Source organism: Ahaetulla prasina, chromosome 1 (genome assembly GCF_028640845.1).
Source record: "Ahaetulla prasina isolate Xishuangbanna chromosome 1, ASM2864084v1, whole genome shotgun sequence".
NCBI classification, from domain to species: Eukaryota; Metazoa; Chordata; class Lepidosauria; order Squamata; family Colubridae; genus Ahaetulla; species Ahaetulla prasina.
In genome coordinates this window covers 56,119,227-56,142,377 of record NC_080539.1, presented here as the reverse complement: position 1 = coordinate 56,142,377, position 23,151 = coordinate 56,119,227, and the positions used below count along the sequence as shown (strand labels likewise).

The 23,151-nt window shown below is 38.5% G+C and overlaps 1 protein-coding gene across 4 annotated transcripts in view; it reads left to right on the top strand.

Moving 5' to 3' along the window:
* Positions 1-22,019, top strand: part of INTS7 (integrator complex subunit 7) — a 65,215-nt gene extending 43,196 nt beyond the window's left edge. For 2 of the 4 annotated variants that reach the window (XM_058165342.1, XM_058165341.1), the window contains 2 exons: positions 4,035-4,220; positions 4,858-9,031. In XM_058165342.1, the coding sequence (XP_058021325.1) occupies positions 4,035-4,220; positions 4,858-5,160 (489 nt within the window). In that variant the 3' untranslated portion in view covers positions 5,161-9,031. Of the gene's footprint in view, positions 1-4,034; positions 4,221-4,857; positions 9,032-22,003 lie in introns of those variants that run through there. The other 2 variants (XR_009152961.1, XR_009152960.1) reach the window with 2 other exon arrangements.
* The last annotated feature ends 1,132 nt before the right edge of the window (positions 22,020-23,151 follow it).

Genomic DNA, 23,151 nt, shown 5'->3' with positions numbered 1-23,151 from the left:
ACTTTAGGAATGTTTTAGTGATGGTTTTAGAAGCAACTGCCCATGAATTCAAAATGTTTCACTACAAGCAGACCTAAGAAATATCTTTCATTCCCATAAAAGTATGTGTAAACCATCGGTGTCGTGTTTGGTTTGGGAATATTTACAATACATTTTACATACTGCTTTAATTTATGCAGTAGATAAACTCAATAGTAAATGGCAAAATGTAGAAGGTTCTAGGCTAACTTCCTGGCTCGTAGCAACTCCTGCATACCTCTCATTGTTAATCAAAGTGGAGAATAAGGTTGGGTGGTCAATTAGTTTGGCAGGCAAAAGACACATTCTCTTATGTTTGTATTTATTTGAAGGTTACAAAAAAGGTTGAATGCACTAGAATGAGTTACTTGGAAATATATGTGGTAAAATAGAGATAAAACAAGAATGTATAGATGAGGAATGAATATAAATGGAATATAAAAGCAAGTGACCAATATGAAAATAGCAAATTGAGTTGGTACGGTTATGTAGAGAGAATGAACAAGATCAATTTACAAAGGAAATAACATGAAGGAAAATTGTATGATTTGAGAGGAAAAGGAGGATTGAGAAAGTTGGGTAGAATTGATGGATTGATGAAACAGTATATGGATGTGGTAGAAATAATGAGAGTTTGCAATAATAGGAAATAAGAGAGATATAGTGAATAGCATTTATGTGCTCTAATTTTAGTCATGTTTCCATTTCTTTTTCTTTATCCCTTTATTTATTAATTGGTTTGACTTCCTATTCATTTTATGTGTTTGCATTATGTTGCTTTCTCTGAAAGGCAATAGCATGATAGTTAGGCATAAATATTTCAGTACTGTAAAAAGAACCAAAATTAAAATAAATCATTGCATAGGTGGAGAAGATTATGCAAAATAAATTAATCCAGTAGTGTGCTGAAAAATTCAGAATTTTCCTCAAATTGATTCCGTCAAATGAATAGCTCTTCCCACCATGCTGCATCTTGTTCAAAGGTTTATCTGATAAATCTTTCAAGAAAATAATTCCAGAGCACAGTTGCAAGCACAAAAGTTACTCTTTAGAGAAAGTAGGGAAATCTTGAGGTCTCTTTCAGGTAATCGGTTGATTATGTCAATAACAGTTGAGTTCATGTCTGTTTAGATTTGCTTGGAGTGCGTTTACTTAAGATTATCGGAATCAAAACCTAAGGGCTTTTGACAACTGAGGAAGCTTACTTAAAACCGTGTACAATGCTATAAGAGTCATGTTTAAGAGCACAGGTATTTCATTCAGTTGAGAGCCTTGAGGTACTTTTTATACAAAGCATGAGCAGTAGTCTGGCTGCCTCCCTGCTTTATTCCATAAAGCTGCACTTAATATTTAAAGCTTCAAATATGCATAGGTCAGATTTCACACACATGAAGGCCTATTTGATGGAGATTAGGTGATAAGAGGTCCATCAGTTGACCATCTTTGTAATGTTGGGGTTTTAAATGATTCAACACTAATGTACTATGGAAAAAATCTATTCACATGCGATTTCCATGTCGATGTCATAAAGTTCTTGAAAGGGTGTGAAGAAAGCAGTTGATTTACTTCATTTTGTGTTGCTCACTGCACAGAAGTTGATAGGTTTGTGTTGCTTATCTGTTTTAAGATTACCGTATATACTCGAGTATAAGCCGAGTTTTTCAGCACGTTTTTTGTGCTGAAAAACGTCCCCTCGGCTTATACTCGAGTATATACGGCTTATACTCAAGTTTTTTTTTTCTTCTTTTTTTCACATTATACCGGATGGTGCAAACTTGGCGGGCTTTTGCATTAGCGCGGGGAAGCCCTGCCGGTGCAGTGAGAGGGCGGGGCGGGGGAGCCGCCAGCCTTCTCGGCTGAGGGAGGGAGGCTTTCCCTGACCGGTAGCTGCCTCATTTCCCTCCCTCGGCTTATACTCGAGTCCCCAGTTTACCCCAGTTTTTTGGGGTAAAATTGGGGACCTCGGCTTATACTCGGATCGGCTTATATTCGAGTATATACGGTATATGTTCTCTATGCCAAAAAAGGGGAGAGGGATAATCAAGATGGAGTAATGGTGAAAGTGCTGGATTAGGAAATCATGAGTTCTAGTTGTTCCTCAGCTATGAAAGATAGCTGAGTGACTTTGGTCTCAGTCCAACCCATATTATAGGGTTGTTTTTGTGGCAAAAAGAGAAGGCCAGAGCATTATGTATTCTGCCTTGAGCTGTAAAAAATTAGGGCAAGATGTCAAGAAATTGTTATTTGCCTCAGTCCAACCCATATTATAGGGTTGTTTTTGTGGCAAAAAGAGAAGGCCGGAGCATTATGTATTCTGCCTTGAGCTGTAAAAAATTAGGGCAAGATGTCAAGAAATTGTTATTTGCCTAACTAGTTGGCCAGGCAATATATAAACTAACTATGTATGTTTGTATAAAGGCACATGATATTGCTTTAAGGCTGTGCTGCATCATTGCAAGCATCCTGATTGGTTGAGCTCTGTAACCAGTGTATAAAAGGACTACTAAATTATGACTTGTGGGGAATCTATAGGGACGCTACAGCATTGTAACCTGATGACATGCTGCAACTATATATTTGAGCTTTATGATCGTTGCTTGATCGTGGCTAGTTACTGATTCCTCAAGATACTGACTGTTGTGAATTGAACTGTGTTTGCCAAACTGAAAGAAGACCTTGTTTGTTGTGCAAGTCTACGTTGGTAAGAAGACTTGATATTTGTAACATCCCTGACTGGCTTTATATGTGTATGACCTGGATTGTTTTTGGACTATGACTTTGCCTTTTCCCTAAAAGTAAAGGAATATCAAACCCTAGTTTGTCTGCAAGTGACTGTTATTGTATACAACCAGTCTCAGTCGTTTTCATGTGTAGGGTACTCTGCTGAACAGTCCACAACCTTGGTTGTGAACCCAGATTACCCTTAACACAAGATATAATTATATACTTTACTTATGGAAACAGAAATTTGAATCTATTTGCTTTATATACTTTTACCAAAATTCTCACTTTCTACAAAAATATTTTTTAAATTGGCAGAATTGGGGTGGGGAGAATGTTAAATTTAATAGAAGGATCGTTCTCTTCCCTATCTCAGCCAAGTTGAATGTCCTAGATACTTTTCTGTCTCATATTAGAGTACACTTTCCGTATAAACAATGGTTTCTGAATGGATGTACAGCAAAATATTCATGAAATAGATTATATAATTTTTGGAAGCTGTAATGTGAAATATTGCGATCTCTCCAACTCGGCACTTCTCAGCCATGCTAGATTACAGATCTTATTATTTCCCATATCCGTGTAGGCTGAGATAATATTCAGAATAATAGATTTATTGAAATTTGGTTAAATGTCAGACCTGTCCCAGATAGAGCATTTATAAAAGAACTCCATTTGTAGTGAAAGATATACTTTTACTAATGCCAATTGGTTACAGCCAAAGCAAAGTCAGATCTGAGAATTCCCACATAAAGCCGATATTTTTCCCTTCACCCAGGCCCTCCCACCTGGTCATCATGTTGGTGTCCAATGAGGCTGAAATTAGTTCTTTTGGTAACAGTTCTAAAGTTTGGTGCCCCTTAGGTAGGCGTTTGCATTCCATTCTCATGCCTGTGTCCTTGGATCGTTCAATTGTTACCTCTGGTTGGCACTTCTGGTTCCTGTCAAACCCCCCCCCCATATCCTTCTACCTTTCCTCCCCATAGTTTATGGCAGGCTGTCATCAAAGTGAACCAGGGCTGAAGTGATGTAATGGCAGATCTAATGAAAAATCGGGTGAGATTTTTACTAATTGGAATCTCTTGTTTCTTTTAAATAGGGCATTACTCACATAGCAAATGCACTGATAATAGAATGGGTGCCTAATGCCCTTCTCTTGTCTAATACTTCTTGCAGTACTGTGCTTGCTTTCTTCTCTTCTACTTGCATCTTGTTCTAGTTAATTTGTGGTAGTATTATGTTTTGTTTTCTTCTGAAAAACATCAGTTAATAAACATAAACATTGTCTATTTCAGCTTGCCCTATCACCCTCTCCACGTAACCCTACTGAGCCCATTGTGGTTCAAAATAACCAGCAACTGGCATTAAAAATAGAGGGAGTAGTCCAACATGGCTCCAAACCAGGCCTTTTCCGAAAGATTCAATCCATCTGTCTAAATGTATCGTCAACCCTGCAGAGCAAATCTGGACAAGAGTACAAGGTAAAAAAAAAAAAAAAAGAGCACGACACAATGAACTGTCAACATTTCTCTTTCTGAAACCCATGCACAATTAGAACAGAATTTCACTCCATTAGGCAACAAGAATTTTTTACACTTTAAGTATGTTCTTGTCTTTTAACATGAGTGCAAGCCTCTGTGACGATTCTGGTTCCTTTGAAAATGAGACCCTTGAATAAGATGCTGATCGTGGTGCTAAGTTCATACTCCCATGATGAGCATCACATCCCTGGGAAGATAATTCTTGTCTTCACTTGCTCCATTGACAGGAACACCAATCGATAATAGTTGCTAGTATTCCAACAAGCTTAAAAATGTGCAGCTGTCTGACAACAAGAAACAAATCTAGTCAAGTGAAAGAGGACTATTCCCCAGGGGTGGGCAAGAAGACATAGGAATAGCTCAGCGATTTGAAATACTGTAACTTAGAAAAAATAGATAAATAACTTCATATATTTTATTCAGATATACTAAATGAATATAGGGAGTATTTGTTGTTTATTTAATTCACTTCTGGTTAATAGTGTCTTCAGAAAAACTAGTCTCTATTTGTAAGTAAAATGAAACTCTCAGCTACTCTTTAAACACTTGGTTGCCTGGTGCTTATTTTCTTCCACAGATACCCATCGACAACCTAACTAACGAGATGGAACAGATGGTGGAGCCTCACAACGATTACTTCAGCACACAATTCCTCTTGAACTTCATTGTTGTTGGCACCCATAGCATCACAGTGGAGTCCTCAGTTCGAGATCTCAATGGCATTATATGGAAGACAGGGCCAAAAACCACACTATTGATTAAGTCGCTTGAAGATCCATACTCCCAGCAGATTCGGCTTCAACAACAGCAGGGGCAGCAGCTGTCTCAACAACCACAGCAGCTGCAACCACAGCCACGGACAGCATACTCCCGTTTTTAGCTCTCATATCAGTCAAGGACCTATGTCAAAGGCATTACAGTTTGTTTGGAAATTTTTCCTTTCCCCAGGGTTCACATTTCTTCCTCTATAACAGCAGCAGTCTTGATTCTTCTTTGTTTCCTTAAGCACAATTTGTATCTTTGAAATGCTGTGGGATCACTAATATGACAGTAGATTAAGGCAATTCATGTGGCAAACCGGTTATATAAAGTGGTTCTGCTTGAAGTTCCAGTTATCATCTTCATCTCACTTCATTACAGTTTTGCCCTTGTGATGTAAAACAAGTCTTAGCTGAACTTAAAAAAAAACCCCAGTTTCATATGATGTCTTTCATATACAGGGTTGTCAGTCACTAAAAGAATGGGATGGACTGATGTTCTCTAAAAGCTTCTTATGATAACTTTCTGCTAGAGCAGCTCATCTAACCAAGATTCAGTGCATGTGATGAATTGTAGTTGCATAATTACATAACACAGCCAATCACTTTAGTCTAGTTTCATCCCTTCTTTCTTCAGTTATGTTCTACTTAAAGAACATTTTATCTGAATTATTTCTTTATGAAGATCATTATGGAGCCTGAAATAAGAATAGTTTTGACTGGTATCCCAATTCATCCATCTTTATCTGCACTGCCTGTGAGAAATCTTTCTTGGTGAGTGAACAAGTAGATATGTAAGAATTTCTTTTATTCCACTCATAATAGCTCTTTGAATTATCCAAATCCCACTTCCTGCTCTATATGATTTTTCTTATTACAATATTATTTTGAATACCCTGTTTCCCCAAAAATAAGACCCTGTCTTATATTTTTTTGAACCCCGAAATAAGTGCTTAGCTTTATTTTGGGGGGAGGTCTTATTATTTTGGGGCATGTGGAGCAAGATGGGGGTCCTCTTGCCGTCTTACCTGATTTCCACCTCTGTCTCCCTAACCGTAACCCGAGGAAATGGCGGGGACCGGCTGCACATGCACTTAAATATTTTCGGGAAGGGCTTATTTTCAGGGAGGGTTATTTTAGTGCATGAGCTCAAAAGCCCAATTGGGCTTATCCGAGGAGGTCTTATTTTCAGGGAAACAGGGTATACTATACCTAGGAAGTATTCCCCCTCACCCTCAAAATAATACTATCTTGATTTAAAGTAAATATATAATATAATACATCCAAAAATTGGAGAATTTTGATACAAACATCCACATTGAAAAAGTGGCAATACTCCTTAAAAAGAGAATACATTCTAAAGTAGAACAGTGATAGAAGGACAATGCATGACCGCTAACCTGTAATCTGAAAGGGATGCACTTTGCCTGCTATTATTAGTTCCTTCCTTATACAGGCTTAATAAGTATCCTGTTGAGAAGATTCTCGCATTACCTACTTCATGAATAAAAACTAGCTGATATAAAAAAAAGTGAGTGGATCTGATCACTGATGGGCATATACCATAAATGGTAGTAACAAAAGAGAAATTGTCCTTTGCAATGGGCCTAGGCCTCTTTTCAATTGATAATTAATTAGTTGTTCGGTTGTGGAGAGTTACAATCATGTTGTTGGAGATCCTCACTGTCTCATTTAAAGTGAGTTAGGGAATGTGTGTTTGTGTGTGTGTTTATGTGTGTGTGGTAATTGCTTTTTTACTGAGAGGGGCTTTTTATACTGATGGTAGGGAAATTTCTCAAATAGATTTTTATTAATTAAATTGTTGTGTAGCCTTTTTTATGTACATGCCAATTTAATAAATTGTTTTAAGTTTTCATTTAGGTATTAAAAATGGTATTCTTTGTGAAGAAAAAAGGCATTATACACCCATATACTCACTATCCAGTCAACAGACTTGTACACACACCTTAATAATGAAATAAACACCACATCCCAATGCATATTGCAGCTCTAAGAATGCTTGAATCTGGACAGAACCAACACAGTTCTAATTTTCATAACTTCAGAAAAAGTCTGCTTTGGTATGATAATTTTGAAAACCAGTATTTATTTATTTATTCAATTTATATCCTGCCTTTCATCCAGGAGCTCACAGCATATAGATAGATACTTTCCCCACAATAACACTCCTATGACATAGATTGAATTGAAGGGGACTGATTGGCCAAAAGTCAATAAGATTCTGTGGAGGAGGGTGACTAGAAATGGAGTCACCCAATTCAAGTCCAACTCCTTAACCATTATATCATGTAGCTTCACTCTATTAGATCTAGTGGTTACTTTTCTCCTTGTCTCTAGCCCATTTCTCCCTTTCCCCCTCCTCCTGAAGTATGGATATTAGTTTATGACAAAGCATTGTCATAATTATTCATGGTTCATAAAATAATGATGTTAGACCGATTTCCATTCTATGTTTTGAGAAGACGTTTAGACCTCCTTTTCCACAAACTTAGCAAGAGGAGGATTTTTTGCAACTTAAAAAAAAAAATCAATGGAAGCAATTTTCCCAAGGTGTCTTGTTTTGGGGAGTGAACTGAAGAGTGGGAGAGGAGGCTGCAGGCCTTTGGAGAGATTAATGTAAGCAGAAGGAAGAACATACATGCACCCTTTAGCTGTATTGTAATTAAATAAGGGCATGAACACCACATTCTACCCATGAGATTTTCACTAAAATTCTGAAAATTTCCAAAATTGAAATTTTACAATTGCTAATTTAATACATTAGTAGTAAATCACTTCCAGTGGCTTTATAGCAGAATGATACATGTAGTTTGTGATGGAATTTAGTTAGATTACCTGTTTGTTGCTGACAACCAGATCTGATTTCCTGATACTAGGGAAAAAAACACCCAAAATAGTTATTGTGTGCCTAAATATTTGCTTCAATGCAGTGCTGGACTAGATGAACTTCAGCAAATTGAAAGTGAAGGCATGGTCCAATTAAAAAAACTTCCTATCAGGAAGAGCAGTTTGACAGTAGAACTTATTACTTGTAGATTGTTAATTGGTGGTATTACACAGAGGCAAGCCACTGCAGTAAGCTTCCATGTCCCATGAAACTCCTTCCTTCTGAAACACCATGCCCTAAAAATGATGTATTTTAGTGTCATAAAAGTGATTGTTTTTATGTTGATCTTCCTCAGCTGTCAACTTCCCTCATATCTGTATGCATTTGATGTCATACACATGTATACAAAGATGGGGCGTCAGCTGCACTGTCATGCTTGGTTTCCTGACCTTTTTGACTTCTCCTTCAGATGACCCAGAGCTACTACTATAGTGTTGATCCATATAAATTCCAGGCTGTCATCTGACCAGCTTACAACCATTAATAATCTTGTCTGTTTTCGATCATCTATTCGAAAATGTGTAAGATAGAAGAAGGGGAGGGAGAATGTTTAACTTTATTACATATGATTATGGTTAATTTTTGTAAATGATTTATTGTGGATATAAATGTGTAATTTTAGGGGTACTATATGATATATTAAAGGTATAAAGGAATAGGATGATGGAATATTGTTTAATTTTGGAGGATAGATAGTAAAATTTAGGAATTTGGATATATTATATTTAAGAGATGGATGTAATGTTAATTAGAATGTAATTGTTATAATAGATATATTTTGGATAAGTTATAGGTGTAATTTTAATAATGTTATTTGATATAAGTAAGGTAAAGTGAAGATTTTAATTACTACAATTGATACTTTGGATATTTGTAATATTATTTGTTGTATATATAAATGTTAAAGATGTGAAAAGATGGACTATTGCTTACCCCTGAAGGTTGGACAGAAAAATTAAAGAAACTAAGTTGGAAATATGAACTATTTTTGAGAGACTGCTAAGGGAAGAAAGACATTTTAGAAGAACCCTTGGTGAATATTGGAAGATGGAACGTTGTTTTGATATTGATTGATGAAGGTTGGATATTAAAACTCCGTACTTTATTCAAGAATAAACACTAACTCAATCGGAAACTTCTGAGAACTCTAGGAGTGGAATGGTCTGATATATAATGGAGTGGAAGAAAAGTATCTTCTTTGTCTTTGGAAGGGGAGTGGAGGTTTTAAGGAATGACTATGGATTATGATTTGTGCTAGATTTTAATTTTGTTGTTAGTTTTATACCCTGTACTCGGTTCTCGGAAGTCCTGGGGGTGGGGGAGGAAGGGAAGGGAGGGAGGGGCAGAAAATGGATTGATAGTTAATGTACAAAGATGATTGAAGATGTATAATTAATGTAAGATCGGACCTGCCTGGTTACTACTTTAGAATGAAGGGAAAGAAGGAGTAGAAGAGAGAAGGAGGAAAGAGAAGAGGAGGAGGAGGAAAGGAAGGAAGAGGGGAAGAGGGAGAAGAAAGGAGTAGGGAGGAAAGAGGAGAGGATGTAGATAAGAGAGGGGGAGGATGGTTATGGAAAGTAGAAGAAGGTAGAGAAGGAGAGTAAAAGGAAAAGGAAGGGGGTGGTGACCGGGCAGACCCGATTAATTGTATATGAGGGTACATTAAATATGTTATTGGATATGTTATTGGATAAGAATGTCAAAATAAAACTTTTTTGGAAAAAAAAAATCTTGTCTGTGATATTAATTATTATAATATGATATTATTTTTCATGTCTTTGATTTCTCAACATGATGATTCACTGTCAAATGTAGAAATTGCCTCAACAGAAACACATGTTTCAAGTAAGTCACTGGAAAATTCTGTCTAATCTGCTACCTCACAATGTTATAAATTGATCCAGAATTCCCCATCCTTGTTCCGATATTCTCATCTCGTGTCTTGCATGACTAATTTTTTTGAAGTCTCCATTCTCCATGTGACTCTTATTTGAACCTAATACTATAGAAATTATCGTCTAGAGCAGGGGTCTCCAACCTTGGCAACTCAACTCCCAGAGTTGGACTTCAACTCCCAGAGTTCCTTAGCCAGCTTTTCTGGGAGTTGAAGTCCACAAGTCTTAAAGTTGTCAAGGTTGGAGACCCCTGATCTAGAGGGAACTGGGTTCAGCAAGGTTGTTTTAGATCCTCTCTGATTAGATAGAAAGCCCTTATCTAGAAGTGGAAGTCTTTCCTGAGGCAAATTTATCCTGGCAATCCTCTTATTAATCTTTAGTCAAGGGCAGGGGGATTTAAATCTAATGCAGATGTAAAGACCTATTTAATGTTTCTTTTCAAGCTCACTGAAGGATTGTTTCATGAATATACATACAACGGCTACCAAATTTTAGAATTATGACTTTTATTGTGTAACATGTTCAAATATTACTTTTTCACAACATTAGGAGCATCTTATTTATTATAGGAAATTTGCAAAAAAAAATTTGTAAAGAAACCCTTCAGAATAATTATGCTGACTGTCCAAAAGATAAACTCTGAAAGAGAACATTCAGCCTTTTGCATACATTTCTTTTCTACAAAGAAGAAAAAAGGATATATTAGAGATAGCGATAGCCTGAGCACATATACTGAGTAAACTAAGTGTGTCAATATAATGCATAAGGTAAAGGTAAAGGTTTCCCTCGCACATATGTACTAGTCGTTCTGACTCTAGGAGGCAGTGCTCACCTCTGTTTCAAAGCTGAAGAGCCAGTGCTGTCCGAAGATGTCTCTGTGGTCATGTGGCTGGCATGACTAAAAGCCAAAAGCACACGGAACCCTGTTACCTTCCCAGTAAAGGTGGTCCCTATTTTTCTACTTGCATTTTTTACATGTTTTCGAACTACTAAGTTGGCAGAAGCTGGGGCAAGTAATGGGAGTGCACCCTGTTACGCACCACTACTGATTCGAACCGCCAAACTGCTGACTTTTCAATCAACAAGCTCAGCGTCTTAGCCACTGAGCCACCGCATCCCCTAATATAATACATATACCTCCTAATAAGTTGAATTTTGGCAACACAATGTTGGTTTACAAGGCAGTCTTGGATTAAAAATACTGAGAGTAAATTTAGTGTAAAATTATTGTGTTGATTAAACTGGGCAAAACTGACAAGTACAAAATGAGCTCCCTCTTTTAACAGAAATACACAAATTACTGAGGGGTTGGGAGAGAAAAGCACCAGTGAAAGAAAAAAGATTTAATGAAGACTGAATCATATTTAGGTATTTGTGAGTATATATTTTACTTCAGTGTAAAAGCAGAGAACTTGAATAGAGAATGGAATGGACCATGTTTGGAAAGACCATGGTTGGCTGAGTGGAATATTCAACATGATCATTCAACAACGTGCTATTGTAAGTCTCAAACATGAAAGTCGTGTTCTGTCGTCCTAGATTGATTTGTTCTAGTGAATTCTATCTATGTATAGCTGGGCAAGAAATCATTAGTGGCATGACCTAGATCAGGGGTCTCCAACCTTGGTCCCTTTAAGACTTGTGGACTTCAACTCCCAGAGTTCCTCAGCCAGCTTTACTGGCTGAGGGACTCTGGGAGCTGAAGTCCACAAGTCTTAAAAGGGACCAAGGTTAGAAACCCCTGACCTAGATTCACCTTCCCTAATTGGAGTGGCCTCCAAAAGTTATTGCTACTGCTTAAGAGTAAGTTTAAGAGTAAGGCTTACTACAAACTTCCTTCATTTTGGGACATACTGCACCTATACTATATGATTTAATATTTTTTTCACCTTTGGGGAAGTTGCAAAGTCATTCCTTGCCATCATCAGCTGAAAAAGATCTTAGGTGATGGAAATACCCTTTATTGGAAAATGTGAACGAGCATGTTCATTTGGAATAGACCAGTGATAGCTAAGCTTTTTGTCGCCGTGTGCCAAAAACGGGGGGAGTGCAGGGGAGTCGCGGGCATGCAGGCCCACACCCATAATGCAATGCCCCCCCCACGCCACACCATATGTGCACATGACCCTCCATGTTCCCCCGTGCATGCATGTGCAACCTCCCGTGCTCCCCACTCCCCACATGTGTGTGCAATTTCCCCCTGCACTCCCCCGCCTCCTGCGCAAGTATGTGTGACCCCCGCGCATGCGCATGTCACACCCCTCCATGGCCCATTTTGGGCCTGGCAAGCCTCCCTGAAGCCTCCTGGGACCAAAAACGGGCCACAGGGCGCTAACCCCCATCCCCACATGTGCTTGAGACCCCCTCCCACCCCTGCACATGCATGCGTATCTCCCGCATGCGCCTTGCCCCCATGCCAGAGACCCAAAAATCAGCTGGCCGGTGGGAGGCACGCGAGTATGCGTGGTGGAACTGAGCTGGCCAACGGCTGGTGTGTCTGCAGAGAGGGCTCTGTGTGCCACCTGTGGCATGCGTGACATAAGTTCGCCATCACAGGAGTAGACCATGGTGCTAATACCGTGCAACTTTAAATCATCTTTCCAATTTTTCCATTGTCCAGCTTGCCTTGGTGACAGAGTTTGACTAGTGCTAAATACCTGAAACACAGAGCACCTAAAAGTAGAAATTTACTTCCTTCGGAAAGGAAGAGTCAAGTTTAATGTAGTTTGAGCGACATTGTAGATATGTGCTAAGATGGGTGGCCATACAAATCTGTCAAATAAATAAATTCAGCAAGATTTAAATTACGTAAATAAATAAGATGTCTTCTCACTGTATGTAATGAAGATTTCTCAACCAAACTACTGCTGTTATCTCTGTTTTTGAAAAATGATGCCAATCCTCACTCTAAATTTAATGTGCTTTGAGTACTTGTGATTGCTAGCATATTTGCAAGAGTCCCTGCGCTTTGGAACGAACTTCCCCCCGTTTACGTCAAGTGCCTGATCTTCGGACTTTTCGCCGTGAGCTGAAAACATATTTATTTATTCAAGCGGGACTGGATTAAAAGTTTTATTAAATTTTAACCGGGGTTATTCATTAATTTTTTAGGGTTTTAAACTTTTTAAAGTTCGGCCACTCTTGTAATATGCTTCGTTTTAAATTCTGTTTTGATTGTGTATATTGTGGGTTTTAATTTTGGCTGTACACCGCCCTGAGTCCTTCGGGAGAAGGGCGGTATAAAAATCTAATAAAATAAATAAATAAATAAATAATACTCTAAGCAGAGGCTGAACCACCTCTTTTATTAGTACAAGGTGATTCTCTACAGCTTGGAATGCTCTTTTAAGTCAGATTTTAGATGACATTAACTCATTTGATATCCATTTTAATGTCACAGTGTTTCCATACAAAGCAAAATAAATCCTTTGATGCAGGGGTGAAATGCTCCCAGTTCGCACCGGCTCCCCCGATTAGGTAGCGATGGCAGCTGCTGGTTCGGAGGATCGGTAGCAAAAATCCCTGGCCCCGCCCCCCTGCCTCTGCTGAGCCGCACCATCAGCAGAGGTTTTTTTTTTTACTTTTAAAAGTTTTTCTTCAGCCAAAACATGCCTTTAAAAGTAAAAAAAAAACCCTCTGATGATCGCAGGGCTGAGCAAAGATCATCAAAACTCTTTAAAAGTTTTTTTAAAAAACCCTCTTCAGCCCAAGGGGGAAAAAACAAGAAAAAAACCCCAGGTTTTAAAAGCCTCCGCTGGCGATCCCAGAAGAGTTTCCTGATCCTCACAGGCTTTTAAACTCACTTTTTAACAGCCCCCACTTACAAGAGCCCCCACCCAGCCAATTCCCCCTCCTCACTTACCTATAATTACTGCTCCTTTTGGCAACGGCATGCTTTTTCTTCAGCCACTGAAGAAAAAAAAAGCTTGCTTTGACTTCCTGCTTTGCTGGCTGGGATTTGAAGTCCACAATAAAATAAAATAAAATAAAATAATAAAATAAAATATTTGTGCAGCTTTCTGAGATTTGGTGTGTTTTTGTAGTGTTTCACTCTAACTACACAAACACACAAAATCCCAGAAAGCTGTATGTGGCATTTGTGTGTGTGTGTGTGTGAGCTGTGTGTGTAAAGTGTGAAAGTTGGTTTTTGAGCTTTTTGTGGCTGTGTGAAGTGTGAAGTGCAGTTGTTTTTACATTGTGTGTGAGTCAGTTGTGTTATGTTGTGTGTGTGTAAAGTGTGAAAGTTGGTTTTTGAGCTTTTTGTGTCTGTGTGAAATGTGAAATGCAGTTGCTTTTACATTGTGTGTGAGTCAGTTGTGTTGTGTTGTGTGTGTGTAAAGTGTGAAAATTGGTTTTTGATACCTTATTGTTTTTTATACTTTATTATTTTTATTATTTATTGTTATTGACCACGCCCACCCAGTCATCTGACCACCAAGCCATGCCCACCAATTAAGCCATGGCCACAGAACCGGTAGGGAAAATTTTTAGATTTCACCCCTGCTTTGATGGCTGAGCAATGTTAGCATCCCACACCTCAGTGGTATCAGCCTACCACACTTCATCTGACAGAAGGCATGCTGGTATCGCCATCTGTCAAGAGTTTCGGCTGCTGAAATCTAGAGTAGCCTTTTCTGCCATGGACCCCACTTTTTGGAATATCTTGCTGCCTAAAATAAAGTCTGCTCCTGTTTTGGCCTTCTTGGAAAGGCATTAAAACCAGGCTCTTCTGGAGGGCACTCTATGTTGGAGATGGCTGGTGGACTAAAGGAGAAGATGCCACTGTTGTCTCTATTTCTAATGTTTTTAGTGTTTTTAATGTTTATGATTTTAATTGTAAGTTGCCCGAAGTGGCTTTACAGAGTAAGATGGGCAGCGTATAAATTTAATAACTAAATAAAAGTAAATAAACATGTTTAAATTTCATAAATAAGTAAAAGAAAATAAACATGTTAGTGTACCATGTATACCAAATTCTATTAAGCAAAATATCTATGGGTATTCTCAATCATCCAGGTCATGGTTTTCCAAAGGCAACTGGACTTTCTTGGGTTTTTCCTTTGAAAACATTTCACTTCTTATCCAACTGAAGAAACTTCTTGGATGAGAAGTGAAACATTTTCAAAGAAAAACCCAAGAATATCCAGTTGCTGTTTGGAAAAAAAGCACCTATGGGACATAAGGCAAAATATATTTATTGGGCATTGATCCAATATGTACCAATGTAATTAGGATTGTTCAAGCAATTATTATTTTTTCTATCGCCTTCTATGGATATGAACATTGGATGATTGTTTATTATTTTCCAGAGCTCTTGCATTCCTGCCCTGTGGTGAGATTTATATCATCATAAAGAACTCTGACTTCCTACAGTTGCTGTTGCTGGCACAAGGCAATGTTGTACAAACACAACTCATGGTTTTGTTTATGTTTTAGTGTGAACTCAGGACATTGAATGAACTATGCCATGGGTTGTGAAAACAGTTTAGCCTAGAGGAGCCTTCTCTGTAATGGGACTACAATTTCCAGAATTCCTATCCAATATGACCGAACATTTACAAGATTAAGATATAGTAGTTTTGATCACTGTATAGATTTGAGCTACATGATTATTCTCAGACTAACTTATTCTTTCTTATTCATTCTTGAATACTAATTAATTTACCTCATTTCGTAGAAGCAATTCAGGACACCCATCCTAGACAGGTCTATTTGACTGCACAATTAGTCTCAAACTCTTATGTGCAAAGGGAGGGCATATTGTACATAAAACACTCATTTGAAGCCTGAGGCAATACTACTGGTACCACATATATATTTATGCATTTATCTCTTTCATGGTGTAGATTTCAAATGATTTAGCATTTGCTTTGGCCTTCAGCCATCAATACAGAACACGTTTCTAAAATTGGCATCCATTCAAAATCCCGGTATTAATTCAAGAGCTTTATCTCTATGGAAAACTTTTTTTCAGCTTTTGGTTAACCCTTTTTATGTTCTTAATTATTTCTAAATACTAACTAGTAGAATAATAATTTTGGAAAGAGCAAGTGAATCCCTAACTCCCCTCAGTGGAAAAGTGTTCATAAAACATGCCCATCAGATCCAATGAAGGAAAGCTCCCCATCTCTAAATGGTTGGTCTTACTGTTGAACTGCTCTGATTGGAAGTTTTATGCAGAGACATATTACAGATAGTCCTCAATTTACAACCATTCATTTAGCAATCAGTGGCCAGCAGAGCTGTCAGCAGATTCAGAGAGTGAGGAGGTTGGGGAGGAACGTGGGCCAATCCTGGAGTCTGAGGAAGGCTCGGACCGATGGCTCTGAGTCGGAGGCAAAAAGGGGGCCAAGGCCATCTGGTAGTTCTTTGCTGCCTCTGGAATTTCTGAAGTCTGACATCAGCGAAGCAGAAGAGCCTGTTCCCAGTGTGCGCATGCACAGAGCTGCCAGGAGACAGTAACAATTAAGAAAACAGGGTCAACTTGGGAGTAAGGCTTGGAGATGATTGGCCCCTCCCATAAGACATAAAAGAGAAGTGAACGGGTCGTCAACTTTTGCAGGAAGCAGTTAGTTCATCTGGTCAGTAAAAGCTGTGGAAAAGTTCTGTTTGACTCTGCTAAGTTTGGCCTTGCCCTGCGTGTGGCAATTAGTTCTCTGGCAGCATTCCAAGGGAGATAAGATGAGTGTAAACACTCCCCTGCAAGACTTTTTGAAAAACCATTCAGACTGGGCATAACAATAATTCACAGCTGTATGAATTAAAGATGTTTGCCAGACTAAGTTTGTGCTGTTTACTTTCTAAGGAAGCCCAGAACAAATCATTCAAAGTCATTCAAACTACATTGAAAAAAGTGACTTATGACTGGTCCTCACACTTCAACCATTGCAGTATTCCTCACAGTCTCGTGATCAAAATTGGGACGCTTGGCAACAGGCATACATTGAAGATGGCAACGTCCTAGGGACATGTGATTGCCATCTCAACTTTCCCAACTGGCTTCTGACAAATTCAATGAGGAAACAGGATTCTTTTAACGACAACCATATGATTCACTTAACAATTTCTCTCTCCCTCATAGCAGTGGTGGGTTGCTACTGGTTCTCCCTGGTTCTTGTGAACCGGTAGTAAACATATTGAGTAGTTCGGAGAACCAGTAAATGCCACCTCTGCCTGGCCCCACCCCCAATCTATTACTGCTCCCGACTCCCAGTTGATCCGCTAGAAGGAAAAAATAAAGACTCACTTGACAAAAAAGAGAAAAAAAAACAAGACACCGTCGCTTTAAATTGAGAAGCCAAGAAGCCTCCCAACTGTGACAAGGAATGGCTGGGAAGGGAGGGGCCAGGTGAGACACCCCTTGACATGAGTGACATTGAGTTGGTCACACCTACTAATCGCATGGCCATCAAGCCACACCCACAAAATAAGCCATGCCCACAGAACCGTAGTAAAAAAATTAGAACCCACCTCTGCCTCATAGGCAGTATGGAGGTTTTGAACTATATTTTTGAAAGATTCAAAAGTTGAGCAACGGTAATAATGGCTCAAATGGTGTAATCACATACATATGATTAAATCCTCAGATTGCCCAAGGACAATGGAAGCAGAATGAATAAATAAATACATTGGAAGTGTATTCAGCAGAGACTTGCTGAACAGGATAAACATTTTTGCAGTTTGTTTTCTTACAAAAATAAAATGAAAGAAATGGGTGTTGAATGGCAGATTTCCTTGTTCTAGTAATTCTTCTGAATCATTTCCTTTAATCTCATCTCTTACAACCACTATCTGGTACCAATGAAAAATCTCTAACATACCTTTTAATTGAAATTGTTACAAAACATTCCTTTGTGAAACACTGGTCTAAATGTTGTGATGATAGCTTGCTTTGGGTTTAGCTGTTAGTCAAACTTCAGAACAGGTAGTACTAGTCATTTTCTTCAGACAAATCTCTGCTTATTGGACATGGCAAAATATTCAGTTGCCAGTTGAATATAAGCAAATGAAATGTGTGGAGATGCTCCTCTGCCTTAACCCCATGGGTTGGTGATTGGGATTGTCCTGTGCTCAACCAGTCAGTTTGTCCCTGTATCTTTTCTGCAACTATATCTTGTTTAGTTTGATTTCCATCAATAATAATTGGGTGTTGGACAAGTTTTTTCTGTGTGAGTTTTTTAAAACTGTTATGAATAATGCCATTTATGAATATAAAAATAGTTAAAATATAATTTTAAAAAAGCAAGTTTGTATTCTGCTCTTATCTAGTTCTGATCTAATCCTTATTAAGCTCTTTTGCATCAATGGTACCCGTAGTTGAAATGCAAATAGGAGCTTCAGAGAAGTAATTTTTGTTATACCATGGCAGGGAGAGAAGGACAGGCTTTGTACACTGGGGTAAGTCAAGATTTAATCATATTATTACTAGCTATTCCTAAATGTAATTTAGATTTGGATTTTTAGATGTAGTAGAAACTGATCATTTTGAGGATTATCATCCAGCTTTACCTCAGTTGCAGCTGATTACTAGAGGATGTGTCCTGTAAAGGTTAATTTAGAAGCTGATAAAGATTCAGGAGACAGGTTTTTGAACAGCCACCTGCAAACTGCTCTATTGTCAGTGAAAAGAACTCTCTCCTTTTTTTCATTCACAAAAGCCATTCCTATAGAAAGAAACTAAAAAGGGTTTTGTCCTAATGCACTGGGGAACCTTTTATTTTTTAAATCAGAAGTAATTTGGTTGATGAAATTCTTGTAATCCTATTTCTTTCCTCTCAATAAATCCCGTTAAAGAAGGCTCTGTAAAAGCCTTGCTTGTAAGAATGACTTTTATTTCTGCCAACAGCCTGACAATAAATCTATCTGGTTTACTTAGCCAAGCAGCAAGGTCAAGTACATATTGCTGATGTGTACATTGTTTAAATTAGTATAAGAACCCCTTCTTGATGGTGGAGACATGTTGTCTGCAAAATTCACCATTTGGGGAGAAGGGCATTCCAGTGAACACTAACACACTTCATTTTATTTCCAGAATGTTCATATTTGTGCCTTCTAACTATGATTACATTTTTTCTGGAAATAATCTTCCAAAATAAGTAGCTTTCTATATACTGGTTGTACTCCATCCTGAAACAGCACATTTGGGATCCAAACAAAATTGTGTGATCCAACCAGACAGCTACTACTACAGTTATGTCGGGAGCAATGAAGCACTTCCAGGTTGAAAGGATGGAGCAGTGACATCATCACCATTAGGTTGAAAGGATGGAGCAGTGACATCATCACCATTGCCTGGGGGTGTCCAACTGGGGCTCCTTTCATATTGCTATTAAGTTGCCCACCAAAGTGCTACCGTTTGTCTACTCACAGTCGCCCATTTTTAAACTGTTGGGTCTGCAGGAGTTTGATCATGTGATAGGAGTTCATACCGTCCCATGGCAGCAACTGGGTCTCAATCGTCAGCCCAGTGTCCTTACCATATGAGCCACTGTGCTCCTATCAGGCCTGACAATATTATTCTAAACACTGTAAATTACTTTCTGTTCTGAAATATTTACTTCCAGAAAAAAAATTGATTAGCATCCAGAATGGCCAGAATGGTATGTTCTAGAATAAACATTAATTGCAGTGTTCTCTAAAAAGTTTTGGTTTTGGGATGTTGAGTTTTGTACATTTATAGCACAGACCATTGCAATTTAGATGTAGCATTAGGAACAGTAAGAACTACAACAATAATTGCTGCCTAATTAATTTGGAATTATAGCTGAAAGAGTAGATGTACAGATGTCCATGGTTCATAGTTGGGTGAAGCGGAAAAAATCACCTCAGTGATAATTTAATATTTTGTACAATACTATTCAACCCTTACATCAACTTTAAAATTTAATGCATCTCTTTTAGATATTCTACCAGAGGTCCATAGTATCTCATGTATGTCAAGAAATGTCAAGAAATGCCTAACATTTTATAGTTAAGCCGCGAGCTTAAAACATATTTATTCATCTGTGCAGGACTGGACTAGATTTTAAATTTATATTGGTTTTAATGGGTTTTATTATTTATATTGCTTTTTTAATTATTTGGCTGTGTAGAATAAGTTTTTTAATTGTTATTTTATTCTGTATTTATTTGTACTTTTTTATCTGCCTGTGAACCGCCCTGAGTCCCTAGGGAGATAGGGCGGTATATAAATACGATAAATAAATAAATAAATAAATAAATAAATAAAATAGTAGAAAATCAAGTACACTAGCTTCTCATTGGATGAAATTCTCAAAACAAGAAGACAAAATGCTTTTACTTATGAATGCAAAAAACTATGTAAGGTCATAGGTTAGTATTGGAGAGATTTCTCTTTAAAGAATTCCAATGGCATGTCTTTTCTGAGTGAAAAATCTGAATCACATCCAACACTATATTTATTAGCATATAAGAGAGGGTAGAATTGTTAGCATTTGAAATAGGTATTAGTAGTTTTGCTCTTCATAAGCCTTGTGATTGCTGTAGAATTACAGTACCTTGTTAATTTGTAGTATCTTTAACAAATTAGAAATCAGGTCCCTTTGGTACTATTATATATAACATATATTTTATATTTATTGGAGTACTCTCATACTGTGTGTGTAAGACTCAATAAAACATTTGGTTCTCTAAAAGAAGCAATTCTGGCTCAAGGCCAGACAATTACATTTTTTTGTTCACAATGACTTACTGAATATCATAGAATATGCTGGACTACAACCAAGGTAAGGCATTGCAAATTGTGGTGTCTGGGTTCACACAATACACTAGAGCAGGGGTGTTCTGTCCCCTCCCGGCCTCAGCCACGCGAACTGGCTAAATGAACCAGTAATTGAGTACATGGCTGCTATCAGTCCTAGCAGGGAATCTGCAGCTGCCTGCCAAAGTCTCCCTTATCTTGGGGTTGTCAGGCAACCAGGAAGTCAGCAATCCAGGCCGAATGTTCAGCTCAATTCTCCACGAGTCAGAGTTCAGCTCAATTTTTGCTCGTCACGGAGCAGAAGAGCAGCCAGGGTTGCTTTTTTACTCTATGGGGTGTGGCTCCGTGACTCAGCACTCTAGGCCTGCCCCACTCCTTCCTTTGTTGTAGCCGCCTCTCGTATCCCCGAAACCTGGGATCCAGCCAGGCCTGATTGCCATCAGCCAGGTCTAGAGGTATGGCCTGGGAGGGGGGAGAGTCAGGGGATGGAGACCTCATTATCTCTTCCACATGGCCTGCCTCTGGTTCCTGGAGCTGAGCCAGGGAAGCCGGTGCTTCAGAAGTAAGTCCTGATGGCTCTTCCCCCTCATTTTCTGAGTCACTTTCTGGCAGGGCCCCCGGCTCGGGGGGTGCAGACACAACAAGGGATGTCAAACTAGTTGCCCATGGGCCAGATGCGTCTCACACACAAGCTACGCCCACCCCAGATCTGCGAATGAGAAAAATGTCATGAAATGTCACATGATGGCAACATGATGCTGCAAGTTTGACACCTGTGCACCAGACCACAACCAAACTAAATCTTTTCTCTCTTCCTCTCATACTTTTTTTTGGCAATAGTTCACATCTATTACCTGTTTACGTATTATATTTTGTATTATATTGTATTAATTTTTATAATAATTATAATTAATTATATTAATTTTGTATTATATTGTATAAGACCTTTTGTTATACTATATAATTAATTGTGTTTAGTATGTTTCATGATATACTATGATTTTACTAAAATAAGGGAAGCTGGATTAGAGGAACATAAATGTGTTTTAAAATTGGAGAAAAAAGCATAAATAAATTGTGCTATGCTGTGATAGCTGAAAATGCAAAGCATCTGCAAACTCTAGTAATAAAGATCAAGGAATACAGTGAAAAAAATGGGAGTAAAATTAAAGAATACCAAACTAATGACAATAGATTGAACAACCAGTCTTAGAATTGACAATGACAATACTGAACTAGTAGATAGTTTTTTCTTTTTAGGATCAACTTTGAATAGTAAAGAAATGAACAGTTAATATATACAATACACCACAGACTAACAGTATTCTGTTAGGAATGCAATTGTATTTCCTGTGACACTGTATGGAAGTGAAAACTGGATTTTGAAGAAGCATGAGTACTATTTTTGTATTAACTATTGACTATTTTGAACTTTGGTGTAGGAAAAAACTCCTGATAATACCACGGAGAGCCAAGAAAACAGAACAGTACAGTACAGAAGAACAAAGTTGGAAGGGACGTTGGAGGTCTTTTAGTCCAATCCTCTGCTCGTGCAGGAGACCCTACACAAAGGTTGTCCAATCTCTACTTAAAAACTTCGAGTGTTGGAGCACTCATAACCTCTGAAGGCATGCTGTTTAACTGATTAATTGTTCTGTCATATTAAAGGATTATCACCAGCACTCCAAGATTCTCACAATTACTACTGTCCTGTTGAGCCAAGTACCACTGATTCTATACCTGCACATTTAGTTTTTCTTGCCTAAATGTAGAACCTATCTTTTCTCATCATTGAATTTTATTTTATTAAATAGGCAAAGAGTTCAAGTCGGTGGAGATCGCTCTATATCTTGAGCCTATCTTCTGAAGTGTTGGCTATTTCTGCCAGCTTGGTGTTATCTGCAAATTTGATGAGTTCCCCATCTATCCCTTTTTCTAAATCATTTATGAAAATATTGAAGAGTACAGGGTTTAGGATATTGAGGTACTTCACTGCATGCTTCCATCCATGTAGATGCAGTTCCATTAAGAACTATATTCTTGGCATGCGAAATCTAGGAGGCTTAGGGGATTTTTAATGAACTGTTTTAATCGTTTTTTACCAGGGAGTTTTAAGGGGAATTTTAAGGGGGGGAGGGAAACTGACGGGTTTGGTTCTGGGGGGTGGATGGGCCCGTCAGGAAGGGCTAGGTCCACCATGTGTTGTGCGGTAACTTAATAGGTCCTGGGGTTATGGCGAGGGGTGTCGTTCCAGTTTGTCAGGGTCAAGCTATTACTACGGTAAGTGGGAGAGGCAGATATGACGGAAGGGGGGGGCCACATCAGGTTTCGGGGGCTCGCTCTCGCTGTTTCTGACGATTGCGTGCTCCGCCCCCAGAAATTTCCGTGACCCGAGTGGCCAGGATAATCGGGACCTGGGCCTCCGGCTGATGTTATGTAATGCCAGGTCCATGTTAATAAAGCCCCTGATTTCAGATCTTATTCAGGAAGGGACCGCGGACGTTATGGGCGTTACGGAGACCTGGTTGGGCACCGAAGGGGGGGTTCCCCTAGTGGAGATGTGCCCACCAGGCTTCCGAGCATTCCATCA